This window comes from Chiloscyllium punctatum, chromosome 3 (assembly GCF_047496795.1).
Source record: "Chiloscyllium punctatum isolate Juve2018m chromosome 3, sChiPun1.3, whole genome shotgun sequence".
In the NCBI taxonomy this organism is placed as follows: domain Eukaryota; kingdom Metazoa; phylum Chordata; class Chondrichthyes; order Orectolobiformes; family Hemiscylliidae; genus Chiloscyllium; species Chiloscyllium punctatum.
The window spans coordinates 99,011,905-99,031,061 of record NC_092741.1 but is presented as its reverse complement, the minus strand read 5'-3'; the positions used below and the strand labels follow the sequence as shown (position 1 = coordinate 99,031,061).

At 41.1% G+C, this 19,157-nt stretch overlaps 1 protein-coding gene across 1 annotated transcript in view; it reads left to right on the top strand.

The window, feature by feature from the left end:
* The first annotated feature begins 1,732 nt into the window (after positions 1 to 1,732).
* The window catches only part of LOC140463387 (proto-oncogene tyrosine-protein kinase LCK), a 101,546-nt gene continuing 84,121 nt past the window's right edge, over positions 1,733 to 19,157 (top strand). Inside the window, exon 1 of the mRNA XM_072557261.1 lies at positions 1,733 to 1,924. Within this exon, the coding sequence (XP_072413362.1) occupies positions 1,873 to 1,924 (52 nt within the window). The 5' untranslated portion in view covers positions 1,733 to 1,872. The remainder of the gene's footprint in view (positions 1,925 to 19,157) is intronic.

The window sequence follows — 19,157 nt, the reverse complement described above, 5'->3', positions numbered from 1 at the left end:
GACAGGCAAGGAGAGTGGGCAAAGAAGTGGAAGATAGTATTCAATGTAGGAAAGCTTGAGGTTATGCATTTTGGCAGGACGGATAGAGGCATGGATTATTTTCTAAATGAGGAAAGGCTTTGAAAATCTGAAGCACAAATGGAATTTGGTGTCCTAGTTGGTGTCCTAGTTTAGGATTCTCTTAAGGTTAACATACAGATTTGGTTGTCACTTGGGAAGGCAATTGCAATGTTAACGTTAATTTTGAGGGGGCTAGAACACACGAGCAGGTTTGTACTACTGAGGGTGTATAAGATTCTGGTCAGACTGTATTTAGAATATTGTCAGCAGATTTAGGCCCCATAGCTTAGAAAGAATGTATTGATCTTGGAGGGGGTCCAAAGGAGGTGTACAAGAATGATCCCAGGGATAAAGGACTTGTCAAGATGAGGCACTGCTGATGCTGTGTGAGGTTCTGGTCAGAAATCTTTTCGAATATTATGAGCATAAGACACGGGAGCAGAAATTATGCCATTCGGCCCATTGATCCCATTCTGCCATTCAATCATGGCTATAAAAAGGATGTGTTTGCCTTGTTGGCTGTCCAGAGGAGCCTGACAAGAATAATCCCAGGGATGAAGGGCTTGTCATATGAGGGATCTGACTGAAATGCCCAGACTACTGAGAGACCTGAATAAAATGCTTCCATTAGTAGGAGAGACTAGGACCTGATAGCATAGGCTCAGAGTGAGGGGATGACACTTTGGAGCTGAGATGAGGAGTAACTTTTTCAGGATCTGTGGAACTCCTTACTGCAGAAGGCAGTGGAGGTCAAGTCATTGAGTCTATTTAAGGCAGAGACAGCTAGGTTCTTGATTCGTAAGTGGATCAAGAGTTACAGGGGAAAAAAAACACAAGAATAGGAAGATATCAGACATGATCATATGGTGGACCACACTTGATAGGCCGAATGGCCTAATTCTACTCCTGCAACATTTCGTCCTCTGGTCTCATGGTCTATTTCTCTTAGACTCGCTATTTCCTTGTCATGGACAGTGTTTTGTTAAACACTGGAACATTCTAATTGTGGAAATATTTCCAGTTCACTAAGGGAAAAGGGAAACCGAATTATAAAAACACAAGCTCTTAAAACCCCCAGTAATATCTGAAAATGAATATTCTGATCACGCAGGAGCTCCAAATTGCAGCACCAGTATGTCTCAGTCACTCGTTTTACTGACTTTTCTTCAAGGGGATCTGTACCACCCCTGGCGTATGCTGACTTTAAGGGTTAATTTTTACAAGGAGAAAGTGAGGACTGTAGGTGCTGGAGATCAGAGTCGAGAGTGTGTTGCTGGAAAAGCACAGCAGGTCCGGTAGGATCAGAGGAGCGGGAGAGTTGACGTTTCGGACCTAAGCTCTTCATCAGGAATATTAATTTTTACAACGAGTATCATCCCACAAATAAACCGGGAACATCCTCCCTCCGGTCAGCGGCTGTGTGGTAGTCAGAGAGCTTCTCTAATACTAAAATAAGAAGTAGATGCCGAAAACTCAGTGTCTGCTTCAGCAAGCCGCATGTTAGCAATATGTCAGGGAGACCGTGGGTGAGCAGCTGGGCTGTTCGAGCGAGGAGTCAACCCCGAGAGGCTGCGGTCAAAGGGGAAGGTCGGTAGATATGGATCTGAGGAGGATCATCCTGCACACACCGTACTGTCTGTAGTCCTGTGATGTTAGCATTGCGAAAGCGCCGTAACCCATTGCTCAGAGAACTGTAAACCGTGTTGGTGCAGCTGATGGAAAGCCTGTGTGACCAGCATTGATATTACAACAGCGTCTTTCAGCTTTTCCCCTTTTCATCGCCAGCGTTCCCCTGGGCCAGCGTCACCATGAATGAAGGGTTTTACTGCCAGTAATATTTTCCAAGGAAACTCAAAACCTGACGGTAAGTTGCGGCGATGTTATTGGACGTTGCGTTCTGAGTGTTTCGGATGCTCCATGTAGTTTATTATAGAGCTAAGAAATAACGCTCTCACCCTTCCATCCAAGTTGCAAAGAGTTCACGTAATGTCTCACGATGTTCACTTTGCAGTTTCGGCGAAATTTCATTGAAATCTGCACCCTCCACCAATTGACGCATTATCTGTATAAAAAATGCCATCTCTGATCTGATTATTCACCAGCTTTTCAAATCGACACGCTCCAAGTCAAACTAAAGAAATTGCCAATGGGGAGGGATGCTGACTTTCTGTAAAATAAATATAGTATACAACTTTACATATTTATTGTTAATTGTTTTGAAAAAAAAACTGGAAATGAATGGAAACTGAATGGCTGGACAACTCCGTGAGATGTTTGCATTTTTATAGTTCATAGGTCGGCGCAACATCGAGGGGCCTGTTCTGCGCTGTATTGTTCTATGTTCTACTCGGTCCAGCTGAACATCTACAGTTAAACACTTCATCACTGAATCTGGAATTCCTGCGATTATTGTTGGTAATCTATGATCAATTTTTGTTTGCTGTGAAAATAGCAGCGAGACCAAATAGAGGGCAAGTTTAAATTGAACAGCAACTTCAGGCAATTAAACATGAATCTCCGAAGGTTGCTGCTTGGGATTCACTATCTCGCTTTAAAGTACTCGAGCCAACTATGTCCGACATTCCATCAAAGCTGTTGACTGGTGTAAAGTTCCTGGACTTGCATGATACATGTAAAGTTTCTGGACTTGCATGATTAATGTACTAAATTCGACACAAAAGGTTCCTGGACTTGCATGATACATGTAAAGTTTCTGGACTTGCATGATACATGTACTAAATTCGGCACAAAAGGTTAACGTTGCCAATTCATTCCATTCAAATGTATCTTAACAAATCGTCTCAAATAACCTGTGTGACTTTGAAAATTAACTGTTCACAACCATTCAGTCTCATTCTTTAAGATTTTAATGTAGTTGAAGTTCTAAGAAAAGTATTTTTTAAAACTTTTTATCCTCTCTCTGAATCAAATGCTTTCCTCCCTTCATTCCACTTTCAGTACCTGATTTAACATTGAAGTCAATGTTCATAGATTCCAGCTTACCGTTCCTTGTTCAGGCTCCATCCTGTACACCAACTGTGGTTCATTCTGATAGGTTAAAGGGACACACAGTTGTCCCTGTCCTTAGAGTTCCCAATGCCGTGTGGAGGTAGCCGCACTGGCTAGATATTTGATTGGCAGCTACTTACCTTGTAAAATGCTACAGAAAATCTATGGGCAAGTTTAAGTCTAAGAAACAGTCTGATATTCCTGACAGAATTTTAGATTCTTACATAATGGACATAAGTGACTCAATTAGCGATTAAACAACAGAAAACAAAACTGTTCACTAAATTTTGTTGGTATAGAAAACAAAGTTTATAGAAAATGCAGTTGCTAACATATGTATGAGCAAAATACTGTAGATGCTGATGGTTTGAATCATTGTCTGCTATTTTGCATTATTCTGTGCCTATGATATGAGTGAGTGCAGAGTGATACCAGCAACATAGGTTCTATTCCTGCACCATCTGAGGTTGCCAGGAAAGTCCTACATTTTCAACCTTGCCCCAGTCTTGTCTCATTCTCTGTCCCTAATGAGAGAGCAGCCCTATGATCCTCTGGGACTATGGTAACTTTACCTTTACTTAGTAAACCAAATAAAAATACAGAAGGCATTTGACACTTTTATAAAGGAAATAAAACTCCAGGAATTTGTTCTATTCAATGTTTTGTGCTTGCTTCTCTCTAATAGTATGGATAGGATGAACAGCCAAAGTCTGTTACCTATGGTCTGGGAAGCTAAAACTAGAGAATACAAGTTTAAGGGGAGAGGGGAAAGATTAAAAAAGGATCTGAGCTTCTTTTTCACACAGAGGATGCTGTATGTATGGAACACGCTGCAAGAGGAAGTGGTGGAGGCTGGTACAATTACAACATTGAAAAGGCATTTGGGTTAATATATGAATAGGAAGCATTTAGAGGGATATGGGCTAAATGCTGGCAAATAAGCGTAGGCCAGATTAGGAAGTCTGGTCAGTGTGGATGAGTTGAACCGAAGGGTCTGTTTCCATACCGTATAATTCTGACTCTAAATGCCTGTCTTCAAAGTTAGTTCCAAGAAACTAAGGCTGTAAATTGTTCTCTAGAGTCAGAAACTATCTTTAGATTCTCGATTATTTGCATCTATTAAAATAATGACCATTTCATAATTTGAAAATTGTTAATATAGAATTTTCAATGTCATTTAAAAACTAATTCTGCACAGAAGGTTTAATGATTCTATTTCAATAATTTGAGTTTTAGGGTGTTTAAAATATAATCTGGAAATCTGAAATAGAAATGAAGAATACTGCAATACTTCAAAGTGAAAAGATAAGTAGCGTTTTGGTTAAATTGGTTCATTAGAAAAAATGGTGCTAATTGTAGGCAACTAATAAAGTTGGGCTATGGGAGCTGGCCCTCTTAATAACATTTAAATATACTTATGCAACTCAATAAAGTGTGCTATTAATAATCCTAATTTTTATTTCTACAAAAGCCTATAAATTCACAAGGTGAAAGAAACTCAGAGGAACCCTGTTTAGTCAGTAGATTTTATATAGATGGGTTATTTAGATGAATGAGGATGGTAATGGTGGTAATGTCACTTGAATAGTAATTAAGAGAACCAGACTAATTCTGGTAGAATTTAAGTTCAATGAATAAGTTTGGAATATACAGCTAGTCTCATGGTGCCAAGAAATTACATTTGATTGTTATAAAAAGCAAACTAATTCACTAATGACCCCTTCAGAAGGAAATCTGCCATCCTTTCCTGGTCTGGCCTATATGTGACTCCAGATCAACACCGGCAATTGATACTTAACTGCTCACTGAAATGGCCTAGCAAATCACTCAGTTCAAGTGCAATTCAGAATAGGTAACAAATGTTGGCCTTGTCAGTGGTGTCTATATCCCAAGAAAGAATAAAGATAAAAACTACACATTTGCAAGATGTTGCAAATCGTTATAATACAGGATTAGAAAAAAACTGGGATTACACATTCAAGTTCCATCATGGTAAACTCTAAAGTTGAATTCAGTAAATTCAGTGACTTGTGTGCTGATTTTTGCAACAGATCTAATAATTATGAAAGTTATCGTGTTGTCTTAAAAATCAAATGTCTTCAGGGAGAAAAAAAATCAATGCTTTCCAATCTTACGTGTGTGAGATTACAGTTCCATACCACATGCTAACTCTTATTGCCCTCACGTTGATGAGAGATACCACCCATGTTACAAGCACAAAAAAATCACTTATTATAAATTCACTCAGATAAATATTTGTGAACCATTTCCAATTGTTTTTTGATGTAAAATATTCTTTATGCTCTTTAACATCCTGTGCAAACAAAGGGGACCTAAGTAACAACGGTTTGATTTAATTTGTCATTTTACAGGCTTATTAATAGCTTACTGGTTAAAATAATACTTATTTAAGAAGTTAGTTTGCATTAGCTCTTCGACCAAACTATTGCAGGTAAATCTTGTATTTTGATTTCACATTACCATTTGTCTACTTAGTTAATAGCTAGATTGATAACTTTACAGAAAATGTTATAATGTTGTTATGACCAAGATGGGGTAATGCACTGTCTTTTTCTAGTCTCACCACTTTGTGGGTAACAACATTGTATTTTTTTTCCTGTTCATGATATGGCCAGTCATACATGTTATGTATATTCAACTTAGAATAAAATGATGCATTAAACATGCTTCTTCAAATAACATAGAATATTTGATTTGGTATAAACTAGAACTTATTCGATGAAGATGTAAAACTGGCAACCCCATATTTTTTATTAGCTCATGGAATGTGTGCATCATTGGCTAGTTCAGTGTTTTTTGCCTCGACTTAGTTGCCCGGAGCAGTTAAAAGTCAACCAAATTGGTTTAGGTCTGGAGTTAGACCAATAAATCTTTGTCCTTAAATGACGTTAGTGAATCATTTGCAAATTGTTGCAATAATTTTAGTGAATTCAAAGATCACCATCTACCATGCTAGGGTTTGAACCCACGTCCCAGAACATAAGCTTAGGATTGCTGGGTTACAAATGAAGAGACAATACCACTACAGTATGACCTCCCCTTGTAATATGAAAATATAAATCTTTACCTCTCTAAATAGCCCAAAATATATGTATTGAGTAAACAGAAAATCACTGATTACTCTCTGCTTTGGGTAAAACAGTTTTTGAAGGCAAAAGGGTTAAGATGTGGAGTGTTCAAATGGCTGTTAATCTGATATTCTGCTATGAGTAGACGAGTGTCATCAATGTACATTGATGTCTCTGGGATCTTGACAGATGTAACTTGCTTGGGGAACTTGTATATTGAGAAGCCTTCCAATCACTGTTCAAAAGGACAACTAGATTTAACACTGCTTTCACAACAAAGCTGCTTCAGAAGCAGGAGATAAAAATGAGTTGCTTGCTTTTAGTAGACTTTCTCCAAAGACAAACTCCAAGCCTGGTGTTTTCCCTGAAGTGAGTTCAAGCAACAGAGACTAGTAATTATCTGGAATTGCACGGTTTCTGAGAAATGCCTTATTAAGAATAAATTTATCTTGTCTTTTCATTTACTTTTCCTTATAAGGAATAATCCTTCACAATTCTTTAAACTCAAGTCCACGAAAAGTATTAAATTTGAAGCCATCATAACAATGTCTACAACTTTTTCAAGTCCCACACTTGTATGCAATTGCAATGGCAATATATTTTTATTTAGCAAGAAACTCATTGACTTGTAGAGTTAAATTAAACAAACCTTAGAAATTGCAAGAGTAGGTTAATGACAAATAAAATCTTTAAAAATGAGTATTTTATGATTGTAATAAATTCAGCAGAGCAAACTTTCTTAAGTATTCATCTCTGAAAATGAATTCCTTGCAAATAATGTAAGGAATTGATGGGATCACCAGAATTGATGGTTTTTACATTAAATCTTTTCTCCTGCATTAGAAGGTGACATAATCATAATTAGTAATCTAATGCTCTGGAAATCCAAATTAAAGCACCACCATGTTAGCCAGTGAAATTTAAATCCCATTAATGAAGAAAAACTGAAATTGAAAGCTAATCTCAGTAGTACTAACCATGGAAGTGTTATTGATTGTCATAGGAATGCATCTCATTTACCAATGCCCTTTAGGGAGGGAAATCTGCTGTTTGACCTACATGTTACACTAGATCTACATGTGGTTGCCTCTAAAATGCTATCTAAAATGGCTGACCAAACCATTCATTTCAAGGGCAAATAGGTAAAAGTAACAAGTACTAGCCATGCCAGTAATGCCTACAGCAGAAGTTTACGCTGCATTGTATCTGCTGCTTTTTCATCTGTAAAATGTGAGTTGTTCTGAAACTTAGTGGTTTGATGAAAATAAAAACAAAAAATTGTCATGTATGCTGAACCGTTTGTCCACTACTGCACATTTCCATTGTGGTTTATAACTTGCTTAACAAAATAGTTGATTTTGATAATAATTGTACAGTACTCATCATAGTTCTGGTTCAAATATTCAAATCATTTCCATCAGCACAGGTTCAATTAATTCCAGTTACTCCTGTATATATCAGACATTTATTGGTTTTGCAATGGTTTCTGAAGAACCAGAACTCCTTCATTATAAACCCATTCCTTCATTAAGTTGTCTACTAATTGTCCTGACCTTAGATATATAGGTTAAATGTCAATAGAAGTAAGGTATCATTGTAACAGAAAATGAATTATTTTCTCCATGTCTTATCCCATTGTACAGGTTTGCAACACTTGGTAAATCTTCTGCATCTTCATTACAAGCATAACATTACAGCATACAGCATAGTTTTAAAATGTTAACTTCCTGAATCAATATGTTTGACAGCAGTGCTGCTTCTGCATTTTCATGACATCCTGAGGAAAATCAAACAAATAGCAGGCTCTACTTCCATCATCTTGTTGCCAGGAACTGAAAAAGCAGGAGCTCAGTATTACTGAAAATAAAGTGGAAATGTGAAACTATAAATATACAAATTACACTTTTACCACTGCTGACTCTGATGAGAATTACTTTCCACAACCCCTTTCTATTCATTTTGTTAATAACCTGCTTTATAAGCTGCAGTTATTCTTAAACTTAGTGGTTTGGTGAAATTAAAAAACACATCATTTTGTCATCTATGCTGAACTGTTTGTCCACTATTGCACATTTTCCATTGTGGTTTATAAAACTGTAGAACATTCTGTGAAAGATGCAGCCATTTAATATAGATGTTGAATGCAACCTGGCTTTAGAATGCCAGGCAAGTAAATGCTACAAACAGGTAGATGATAACTAATGGTATTTTAGGTTGCTCTGAAAAGTTATGTTGATTTGAAAATTGGCCAAAAATATAGTGTTAAAATTCGAAAGAAAGAGTACTTGCATCTAATTTCTTATTTCTATGGTTATTGCACAATGAAGCGCTGATTCAGAATTTATTTCCAAAGAGGTATCCTGTATTAATGTAGAAATAGTATTGGACTGTTTTGAAAACATTTTCAAAAAGATTTCGATTGATTTGTTCAGTAGTTTCTACTTGAAAACTACTTTAAAATTTAATGTTGTATTTTTTAAACAAAATAGCAAACTCAGATTTATAAGCCCAAGAATTCCTATTGGTCACAATGGATGAATAATTAATACATTTGCATCACAGATTAATGCCTTTGTTAAAAGTGCAGGTAGAGAAATGTTGTATGAACATGCTGCCATTTCTGTGATAACAGTAGTAGCAATTTATTGGTTAGTAGGGTGGCTATGACAATGCAGTATATTGTAATGAGTCGTATAACACAAGTGCAGTGTACAATGTTGGAAAGTGATGAGAAACATCATTAAAATATTATTAAATTAAATTCATGTCTTATAGTTGCTATTTGACCAGCAAAATTTTGTTTTAGCCTCATAAACATATTCCATCATGGAAATTAAAATTATGATTGGCTAATTCTTACACCAAAGTTCCAAATATTAATTCATAATTATACTGAAAAGCATTTTTGAAACTCAGCTTCTTGAAATGCGAAATTACAATAAAAATATGTTCAGCCACAAGTGTCTTCTGCACAATTGCATCCTCTGATAATTAATTACCTCTTTGAATCATTAGATTTGCTATGGTAGTTATTTGCTTTCATTTCAATTGGGAGAAAGTGAGGACTGCAGATGCTGGAGATCAGAGTTGAAAAATGTGTTGCTGGAAAAGCGCAGTAGGTCAGGCAGCATCCAAGGAGCAGGAGAATCGACATTTTGGGCATAAGCCCTTCTTCAGGAATGAGGAAGGTGTGCCAAGCAGGCTAAGATAAAAGGTAGGGAGGAGGGGCTTGGGGGAGGGGCTTTGGGAATGTGATAGGTGGAAGGAGGTTAAGGTGAGGGTGATAGGCCAGAGAGGGGTAGGGGCGGAGAGGTCGGGAAGAAGATTGCAGGTCAAGAAGGTGGTGCTGAGACCGAGGGTTGGGACTGAGATAAGGTGGGGGGAGGGGAAATGAGAAAGCTGGAGAAATCTGCAATCATCCATTGTGGTTGGAGGGTTCCAAGGCGGAAGATGAGGTGCTGTTCCTCCAGGCATCGTGTTGCCATGGTCTGGCGATGGAGGAGGCCAAGGCCCTGCATGTCCTTGGCGGAGTGGGAGGGGGAGTTAAAGCGTTCAGCCAAGGGGCGGTTGGGTTGGTTGGTGCGGGTGTCCCAGAGGTGTTCTCTGAAACGTACCGCAAGTAAGCGGCCTGTCTCCCCCTGTAAAAACGCCATTCCATATTCCCAATTCCTTCGCCTCTGCCGCGTCTGCTCCCAGGTGGACCAATTCCAATACCGAACAACCCAGATGGCCTCCTTCTTCAAAGACTGCAATTTCCCCTTAGATGTGGTTGACGATGCTCTCCACCGCATCTCCTCCACTTCCCGCTCCTCTGGCCTTGAACCCCACCCCTCCAATCGCCACTAGGACAGAACCCCACTAGTCCTCACCTACCACTCCACCAACCTCCAGTTACATCGTATCATCCTTCATCATTTCCGCCACCTCCAAACAGACCCCACCACCAAAGATATATTTCCCTCCCCTCCCCTATCTGGAAAGACCACTCCCTCCGCGGCTCCCTCGTCAGGTCCACACCCCCCACCAACCGAACCTCCACTCCCGGCACCTTCCCCTGCATTACCTCTGGGACACCCGCACCAACCAACCAACCCAACCGCCCCATGGCTGAACACTTTAACTCCCTCTCCCACTCCTCCAAGGACATGCAGGTCCTTGGCCTCCTCCATCGTCAGACCATGGCAACACGACGCCTGGAGGAAGTGTTGCCCTCATTTCAGGCCTATATCTTAAATATAAATGGAAATAGTTATTTACCAATCTATGCCTGAACATTGTCGAAGTCTTGCCATATTCTGCCTAATCTTCCACCTAGGAACCCTCCAACTACAAGAGATGAATGCAGATTTCTTCAGCTTTCTCATTTCCCCTCCCCCCACCTTTTCTCAGTCCCAACCCTCAGACTCAGCACTGCCTTCTTGACCTGCAATCTTCTTCCCAACCTCTCCGCCCCCATCCCCTCTCCGGCCTATCACCCTTACCTTAACCTCCTTCCACCTATCGCATTCCCAACGCCCCTCCCCAAGTCCCTCCTCCCTACCTTTTATCTTAGCCTGCTTGGCACACCCTCCTCATTCCATTTCCATTGTACAACTATAGTGGAAGGTGTACCTGGTCTGGCTGTGTCTTTCCCTAACTGAGTCGTGGGGGATATTAAGGTATTTAAGTTATTTTGTGTTGAAGCCAGTGTGTCAATGCCAGCTGTTTGACATAGCAATATAAAAGTAATTTCATTGCCTATAATCGTCTATCTTTCTCTGCTTTAACTACTTACAAACTTTCCACTATGAAATAAAACTGATCAGCTAAGAATTAGCTCACTCATTGATCTAGAGTTAATTCAGTGTTAGAACTGTTAAACTTTTATCTCTCCAGCCTAGAAATGGTGTGATCATGAAAGATGCCTATTTCTACCTCAGTAACATTGCCTGACTTTGCTCCTGCCTCAGCTCATGTGTTACTGAAATCTGTATTCTTGCCTTTGTTACCTTTAGACTTGATAATTCCAATTCCCTCTTGGCTGGCCAAGCATCTCAGCTTCAGAACCTCCATTATGAGTAGATCAGGGAAATTTCTTTTGCCCAGCCATTTTAAGCTGCTTCATCAGAAATCTTTTCTCAACAGTGTGGATGTTTGCTGATGAATACACAATGTTCAGCATCATTCACAACTCTTCAGATACTGATGCAATCTGTGGCCAGAATATGGCAAGACTTAGACAACATTCAGGCATGGGTTGGTAAATAACTATTTCCATTTATATGTAAGATATATGCCTGAAATGAGGACAATATCATTTGTATGTGTTTGCCAACAGTGATCAGTCAAATGAGGGTGGGGTTGTGTGTTGCTTTTGTCAGTGCCACATCTGCAGCATATGCCTATAAACCATATGGCAAACCCATTGAATGTGCTTTGGCCAAATGGCCATGTCTCAAGGACTAAGGGCCATACTCCTCAGGCTAGTCCACTGGGAGTGTCGTTGTTTGTGGTTGTAGAGTAGCTCAATGAGCTGGTGGGTCATCATGCAAATGTTTCATCACCATACTAGATAACGCCATCGCTGTGACTTCCGTGAAGTGTTGTTGCTCTACTCGGCTTGATATTTATATGTCCTAGTCTGGTAAGGTAGGTGGTATCATATCCAGTTTTCCTTTGCAGTGGTTTGTATATGGGATCTATGTTAACATGCTTGTTGATGGCATTGCGAGTTGAAAGCTAGGCCTGTAAGAATTCCCGTGTATATCTTTGTTTAGCTTGTCCTAGGATGGTTACATTGTCTCAGTCAAATTGGTGGTCCTCTTTGTCTATGTGTTTTGGGAGTGTTGTCAGTTAGGTGGTATTGACAATATTAGTTGAGGGCATTGTATGATATGAGTCCGGAGTTTAGGCACAGTCAATCGGCTCCTCGGTCTGCGGTTCTATATCATTGTCCAGTGCAACAATCCAGAGATAGGTGAAAATTCACAGCTCTGCATGAGAGGACTGGTGGGTCATTAGTTGAAGCTGTCATTCCATTTGATTGGGGGTTGGGTGTTGGGTTACAGTCTGTCCCTGGATGGGAGGGGGTCAATCTGTTCATTGAAGCCAAAGAATTTATCATGGGCCACTACTGTGGTGGGAAACTTTAAGAAATTAACTGGGGGGATGCAGTATGCTGAAATGCAGAGGGAACCACACCATCCACCAAGTCTCTGTTAGTAAAGCTCTGTATTGGCCATCTCCCATACAAATGTGACATGTTTTACCTCATTTGCAGCATTTGAACAGCTGCATAGCTGGAATTTGAATATGGTGCTGGCAATGTGAAACCTGCAAGGCCCTCGTGGTGGCAACATTATGTGAGTGGCCTCATGGAGGCATGGAGCTTATGTACTGAGGTAAGCTGAATAACATTAAAAGAGAAAACCCACTAGAGAACTGTATTCAGCTACAATCTGTGACCTCAAGGTCTGGTATATGATCCACTCAAGTATTACCATAAAACCAGGAGATCAACCCTGGTTCAGGGAAGAGGACAGAAGGACTTGCCAAGAGCAGCCCCAGGCATACCTAAAAGTGAGATTTCAACCTAGAGAAGCTGCAATTGAGGATGATTTACATGCCAAAACAACATGCAAGGGACAGGTCTAAGTAATCCCTTAACCAATAGATCAGATCGAAGTTCTGCCATGAATGGTGATAGACAAGCAAAGAACTATTACGAAGTGGAGGCTCCACAAATATCCCTATCCTCAGCAATGGATGTCCCAACTGATCAGTACAAAGACAACTTTGAAGCATTTGTATTTTCAGCCAGATGTGTCGAGTGGATGATACATCTCAGCCTCCTTTTGAGGTTGCTAGCATCACAGATGTCAGTCTTCAAACAATCCAATTCATTCCATGTGAACAAATAATGAACAAGCATCAACAAATGCCTGAAGACACAGGATACTGCAAAGTCTAAGGGCCTGGACAACATTCTGGCAAACGAACTGTAGATGTGTTGCAAAACTAATCATGTCCCTAGGCAAGCTATCCAGTACTGGCACCAGTCAATGACTTTGCTGTGAAGATACCTTTGCAAAAGAATAACCTGCTCACTGATGCTCCATTCGCGTTCCATGAGGTCATGAGATGAGTGGCAATTATTAGAGCCTTTGTCCAAACATGGGCAGAAAAACTGAATTCCGGAAGTGATGTGATATCAACACAACATTTTCATCATTTATATAAATGATTTAGATGTGGATACTGGAAGTGTGGTTAGTAAGTTTGTAGATTACACCAAAATTGGTGGTGTAGTAGGCAATGAAGAAGGTTATCTTTGAGTAGATTGAGACCTCGATCAGGTGGGCCAATGGACTGTTTAATTTGGATAAATGTGAGGTGATGCATTTTGGTAAGGAAAACTAGGGCAAGACTTATACAGTTAGAAGTACAGCCCTGGGGTGTGTTGCCAAACAAAGGAGCGAGGGTTGCATATGCATGGTTCCGTGAAAGTGGAGTCACAGGTAGACAAGGTGGTGAAGAAGGTGTTTGGCACGTTTGTCTTCATTTGTCAGTGCATTGAGGATAGGAATTGTGATATCATGTTGCAGCTTTACAGGAATATAGTGAGGCAGCTTTTAGAATACTGCATTCAATTCTGGTCTCCCTGCTGTAGAAAAGATGTTGTTAAATTTGGAAGAGTTAAAAAAAAAATTGACAAGAATGTTGCCGAGTTTGAAGGACCTGAGCTAGAGGGAGAGGCTGAATACACCAGGTCCTTTTACCCCTGGAGAAGCGGAAGCTGAGTGGTGCCTTTATAATGGTTTATAAAATCATGAGAGTCATTGAAAGGGTGAATAGTCAAGGTTTTTTCCCAGGATAGGAGAGTCCAAAACTAGAAGGCAAAGGTTTCAGGTGAGAAGGGAAATATTTAAAAGACATCTGAGCGGCAACATTTTCAAACAGAACATGTTGCATTATGGAACAAGCTGCCAGAGGAAGTTGTGGAGATGGGTACAATTACAACATTCAAAAGGCATCTGGATGGGTAAATAAGCAGGAAAGGTTTAGAGGGATATGGGCTAAATGCTGGCAAGTGGGAGTAGGTTAGCTTACAATATTTGATCAGCATGGGATGAGTTGAACCAAAGGGTTCATATAACTCTATGACTATCTGACTGTGCATGCCATCGACCAGTGTCAATGAGGGAAAACTCTCTGCTGATTGAAGTCATATCCAATATAGAGGAGAATTTGTGCTTGTTTGAGGTAAGTCAGCTCAGCCCCAGGACATCATTTCAGGTGTTCTTCGCTGTATTTTATATTTGAACCTTTTCAGGGGCGTTATTGTACCCAGGAGCAGGTCAACTTGAACCTAGGTCTCCTAGCTCACAGATAGGGACACTAGCATGCTGCTTCAAGATCGCCTTCCTCAGGATAGTGTCCTCGGACCAACCATCTTTAGTTACTTCCCTCCGTAAGTTTAAAAGTAGGGAAGTTTGCTGATGATTGTATAATACTCAACAACATTCCAAACTCCTCAGTATTGGGAAATTCATGTCCGTATATACTGTAAGATCTGGGCAACATCAAGGTTTGGTGAAAATGAGTACTGCAGATGCTGGAGATTAGAGTCAAGGTTAGAGTGGTGCTGGAAAAGCACAGCAGGTCAGGTATCATCTGAGGAACAGGAAAACTGACCTTTCAGGCAAAAGCCTGAATGAGGCTGGGAGCCTTGGGGTGGAGAGATGATTGGGAGGGGGGTTAACCTAGCTGAGAGTGCAACAGGTGGATGGAGGTGGGGATAAAGGTGATAAGTCAGAGAAGAGAGTGAAGCGGATAGGTAGGAAGGAGGATTGACAGGTGGGACAAGTCATGAGGACAATGCTGAGCTGGGAGGTTGGAACTGGAGTAAGGTGGGAGTAGGAGAAATGAGGAAACCGGTGGTCCACATTGATGCCATGGGGTTGAAGGGTCCCGAGGTGGAAAATGAGCCGTTGTTCCTCCAGGCGTCGGGTGGTGAGGGAGTGGCAATGGAGGAGGCCCAGGACTTGCATGTCCTTAGCAGAGTGGGAGGGGGAGTTGAAATGATCTGTCACAGGGCAGTGGGGTTGATTGGTGTGGGTGTCCCTGGGATGTTCTCTGATGTGCTCTGCGAGAAGACATCTGGTCTCCCCAAAGTTGAGGAGACTGCATCGGGAGCAACTGATACAATAAATAACATGTGGAAGTGCAGGTGAACCTTTCATGGATGTCCACAAACCTGACTACACCGGCCGACCCATCACCTCAGCCTGTTCCTGCTCCACTGAATGTGTCTCCACCTACCTCAATACTGTCCTATTCCCCCCGTTCCAGGAACTCCCCACATACGTTCAGGACACCACCTTTAAGACTTCCACTTCCCCAGCCCCTCATGCCTTATCTTTACCATGGACATCCAGTCCCTCTACACCTCCATCCTCCATGACCAGGTTCTCCAAGCCCTCCATATCTTCCTCTCCCGACATCCCCACCAGTACCTTTCCACTGACATTCTTATTCGTTTGGCTGAACTGGTCCTCACCCTCAATAATTTCTCCTTCGAATCTTCCCACTTCCTCCAGACAAAAGGGATAGCCATGGGCACCTGCATGGGCCCCAGCTATGCCTGTCTCTTTGTCGGCTACATAGAACAGTCCATCTTGTGGAGTTACACCGGCACCACTCCCCATCTTTTCCTCCACTACACTGATGACTGCATTGGCGCCACTTCGTGCTCCCACGAGGAGGTTGAATAGTTCATCAACTTCACCAATACATTACACCCCGACATTAAATTTACCTGGACCATCTCTGACACCTCCCTCCCCTTCCTGGACCTCTCCATCTCCGTTAACAATGACTGACTCAACACTGATATTTTCTACAAACCCACCGACTACCACAGCTACCTGGATTACACCTCCTCTCACCCTAACTCCTGCAAAAATGCTATCCTGTATTCCCAATTCCTCCCAATTTCCAGAAGGACCAGTTCCATCACAGAACACACCAGATGGCCTTCTTCTTTAAAGACCACAAACTCCCTTCCCATGTGGTTGAAGATGCCCTCCAACGCATCTCATCCATGTCTCACACCTCCGACTTGCACCCCACCCCTCCAACCGCAACAAGGACAGAACCCCCTTGGTCCTCACCTTTCACCCACCAACCACAGCATAAATCACATTATCTGCTGACATTTCTGCCACCTACAAACAGACCCTACCATCAGGGACATATTTCTCTCCCCACTCCTATCTGCTTTCCGCAAAGACCGTTCCCCCAGTGACTACCTAGTTAGGACCATGCCCCCTACCAACTCACCCTCCCCTCCTGGTACCTTCCCCTGCCACCGCAGGAATTGCAAAACCTGTACCCACACCTCCCCCCTCACCTCTGTCCAAAGCCCTAAAGAGCCTTCCACAGTTTCACCTGCACTTCCACACGTTATTTATTGTACCCGTTGCTCCCGATGCATTCTCCTCCACATCGTGGAGACGGAACACCTTCTTGCAGGGCGTGCCAGAGAACTTCTCCGGGCACCCCATCAACCCCACAGCCCTGTGTCCGAACATTTCAACTCCCCCTCCCACTCTGCCAAGGACATACAGGTCCTGGGCCTCCTCCATCGCCACTCCCTCACCACTCGACGCCTGGAGGGACAACGCCTCATCTTCTGCCTCAGGACCCTTCAACCTCATGGCATCAATGTGGACTTCACCAATTTCCTCATTTCTCCTACTCCCACCTTACCCCAGTTCCAACCTTCATAGGCATAGATATAATAGACATGAAGGATTTTTTGTCCTTGGTGGAGGGCGCAATGACCAAGGGGCATAGATTTAAGAAAAGGGGGAGGAGGTTTAGAAGAGATGGGAGGAAATTTTTTTCACCAGAAGTTGGTGGGACTCACTTCCTGTAAGGATAATAGAGGCAGAAACCCTCAGAATATTTAAGACATATTTCGGATGCCAAGGCATACAAGACAATGAGCCAAGTGCTGGAAAATGGAAAATGGAATTAGAATAGTTAGGTTGAGTTTTCAATAATGAAATCTGGACAGAACTAAGCAGAAACAGCAGCATAGCAATGATGTTGCTATACTAGTAATCTGAAAGCCCAAGCTGATAGAATTTTAGTTCAATCAATAAATCTTCAAAATAAATATCAATAAGGTTGACCATGAAACCATCGTCAATAGTTATAAAGGAAGGAAATCTGTAATCTTTACTTGATCTGGCTAGATGTGATTCTAGACCCATGGCAATGTGATTAACCCTTAACTCTCTTCTGAAGTGTCTATTCAATTCCAGAGCAGTTAAGGATGGGCTACAGATGCCAGCAGTGCCCACATCCCAACAAATAATTTAAACACCCAACAAATAATTTTGAACAATGTGGTTTAATTTCCTACCTAGTTCCTTAGATTGAGGTAAAGAGTTACAATGACATCTGAATTACATAGATTGAATAGCTATTGCTCAGATGAAAAATGTAATATGGAAGTTATAGATATATATAGTAGGCCAATCCATCTTTACACAGAGACAGATTAATGTTTAGATGTGTCCCTTCATCAGACCCATTAATTAACAATAACAGCAGTATTGTAGCTTTAACATTATTAAATGTCTCAAGGTGCTTCACAGGAACATTAGAAAACAATATGACTTTAAAGCATAGAAGGAGAGATTGTGTCGAATGATTAAATGCTGAAATCAATTAATGCAGCACAAAAACGTGAATGATTGAAATTTGTATGAGGGTTGTTTACTGTGCTTCGGGAGATTATTGGTGGTGTTATTGACCAAACATTTATTCTGCTAATAAGAGACCTTCTACCTCTGCTTTTGAAATCAAGAGGTTGACTGGAGGCCAATGTAAGTTAGCACACACATGGGTGGTTTCTGAACCAGGAATTATTGCAATTTAAGCCATGGGCAGATTAGTTTCATGGCCTTAAGTTTTTTTTGTGGGAAACTATGTGAGGCCAGTCAGATGTTCATTGGAATAATTGAATCTGGAGGTAAAACTCAAGAATGATGATTACATTGACAAATGAGCTGAGAACTTACAGAAATGGAAGTAGGTGGCCTTCATGGTGTGATAAACGTTGAAAGCTTATTTCAGAGTTAAATGTAACGCCAAGCTTGTGAACAGACTAACTTACAAACTATTGCCAGAAAAATTAATGAATTCAATATTTAAGGAATGGGGCTTAGAGTTAGAGCAATATTTCATGGTTTTTTAAAAATTCATTCATGAAATATGGGTGTCGCTGATTTGGTCAACATCTATTGTCCACCTCTAATTACCCTGGAGAAGGTGGAGGTGAACTGCCTTCTTGAACCACTGGATTGGGTAAGTGCATCCATATTGCTGTTAGGGAGGAAGTTCTAAGATTTTGCCCTAGCAACAATTAAGGAATGGTGGTATAGTTCCAAGTCAAGATGATGTGTGACTTTGAAGGGAATTGTAGGTGATTGGATTTCAGTAAACCTCATGGGTTTGGACAGTGGTGTTGAAGGAGTCTTGATGAGTTACTGCAGTGTATCTTGTAGGTGGTACATATTGTTGTCACTGTGCATCATTACTGAAGGGTTGAATGTAGTGAATGGGGTGTCAATCAGTTGGGGTGTTTTATATGAAATTTAGTGTTGGTAATGTCATTGATGATCTAGGGATGATGGCTAGTTCTCTCTTGTTGAAGAAGACCATTAGCTGGCACTTGTATGGTGTGAATGTTAGTTCTCACCAATCAGTCTGAGCCTCGATATTCTCCTGGTCTTATTGCATTTAGATACATACTGCTTCAACATCTGCGTATTGTGAATTGTGATGACCATTGTGCAATCTTCCACAAAAATCTCCATTTCTGACCTTACATTGTTGAGGCAGTTGAAGATATTTGCGCCTAGGACATTACCCTGAGGAACTCTTGCAGAGATGCTCTGGAACTGAGATGACTGATCTTCAACAACTACAAGCATCTTCCTTGTGCTA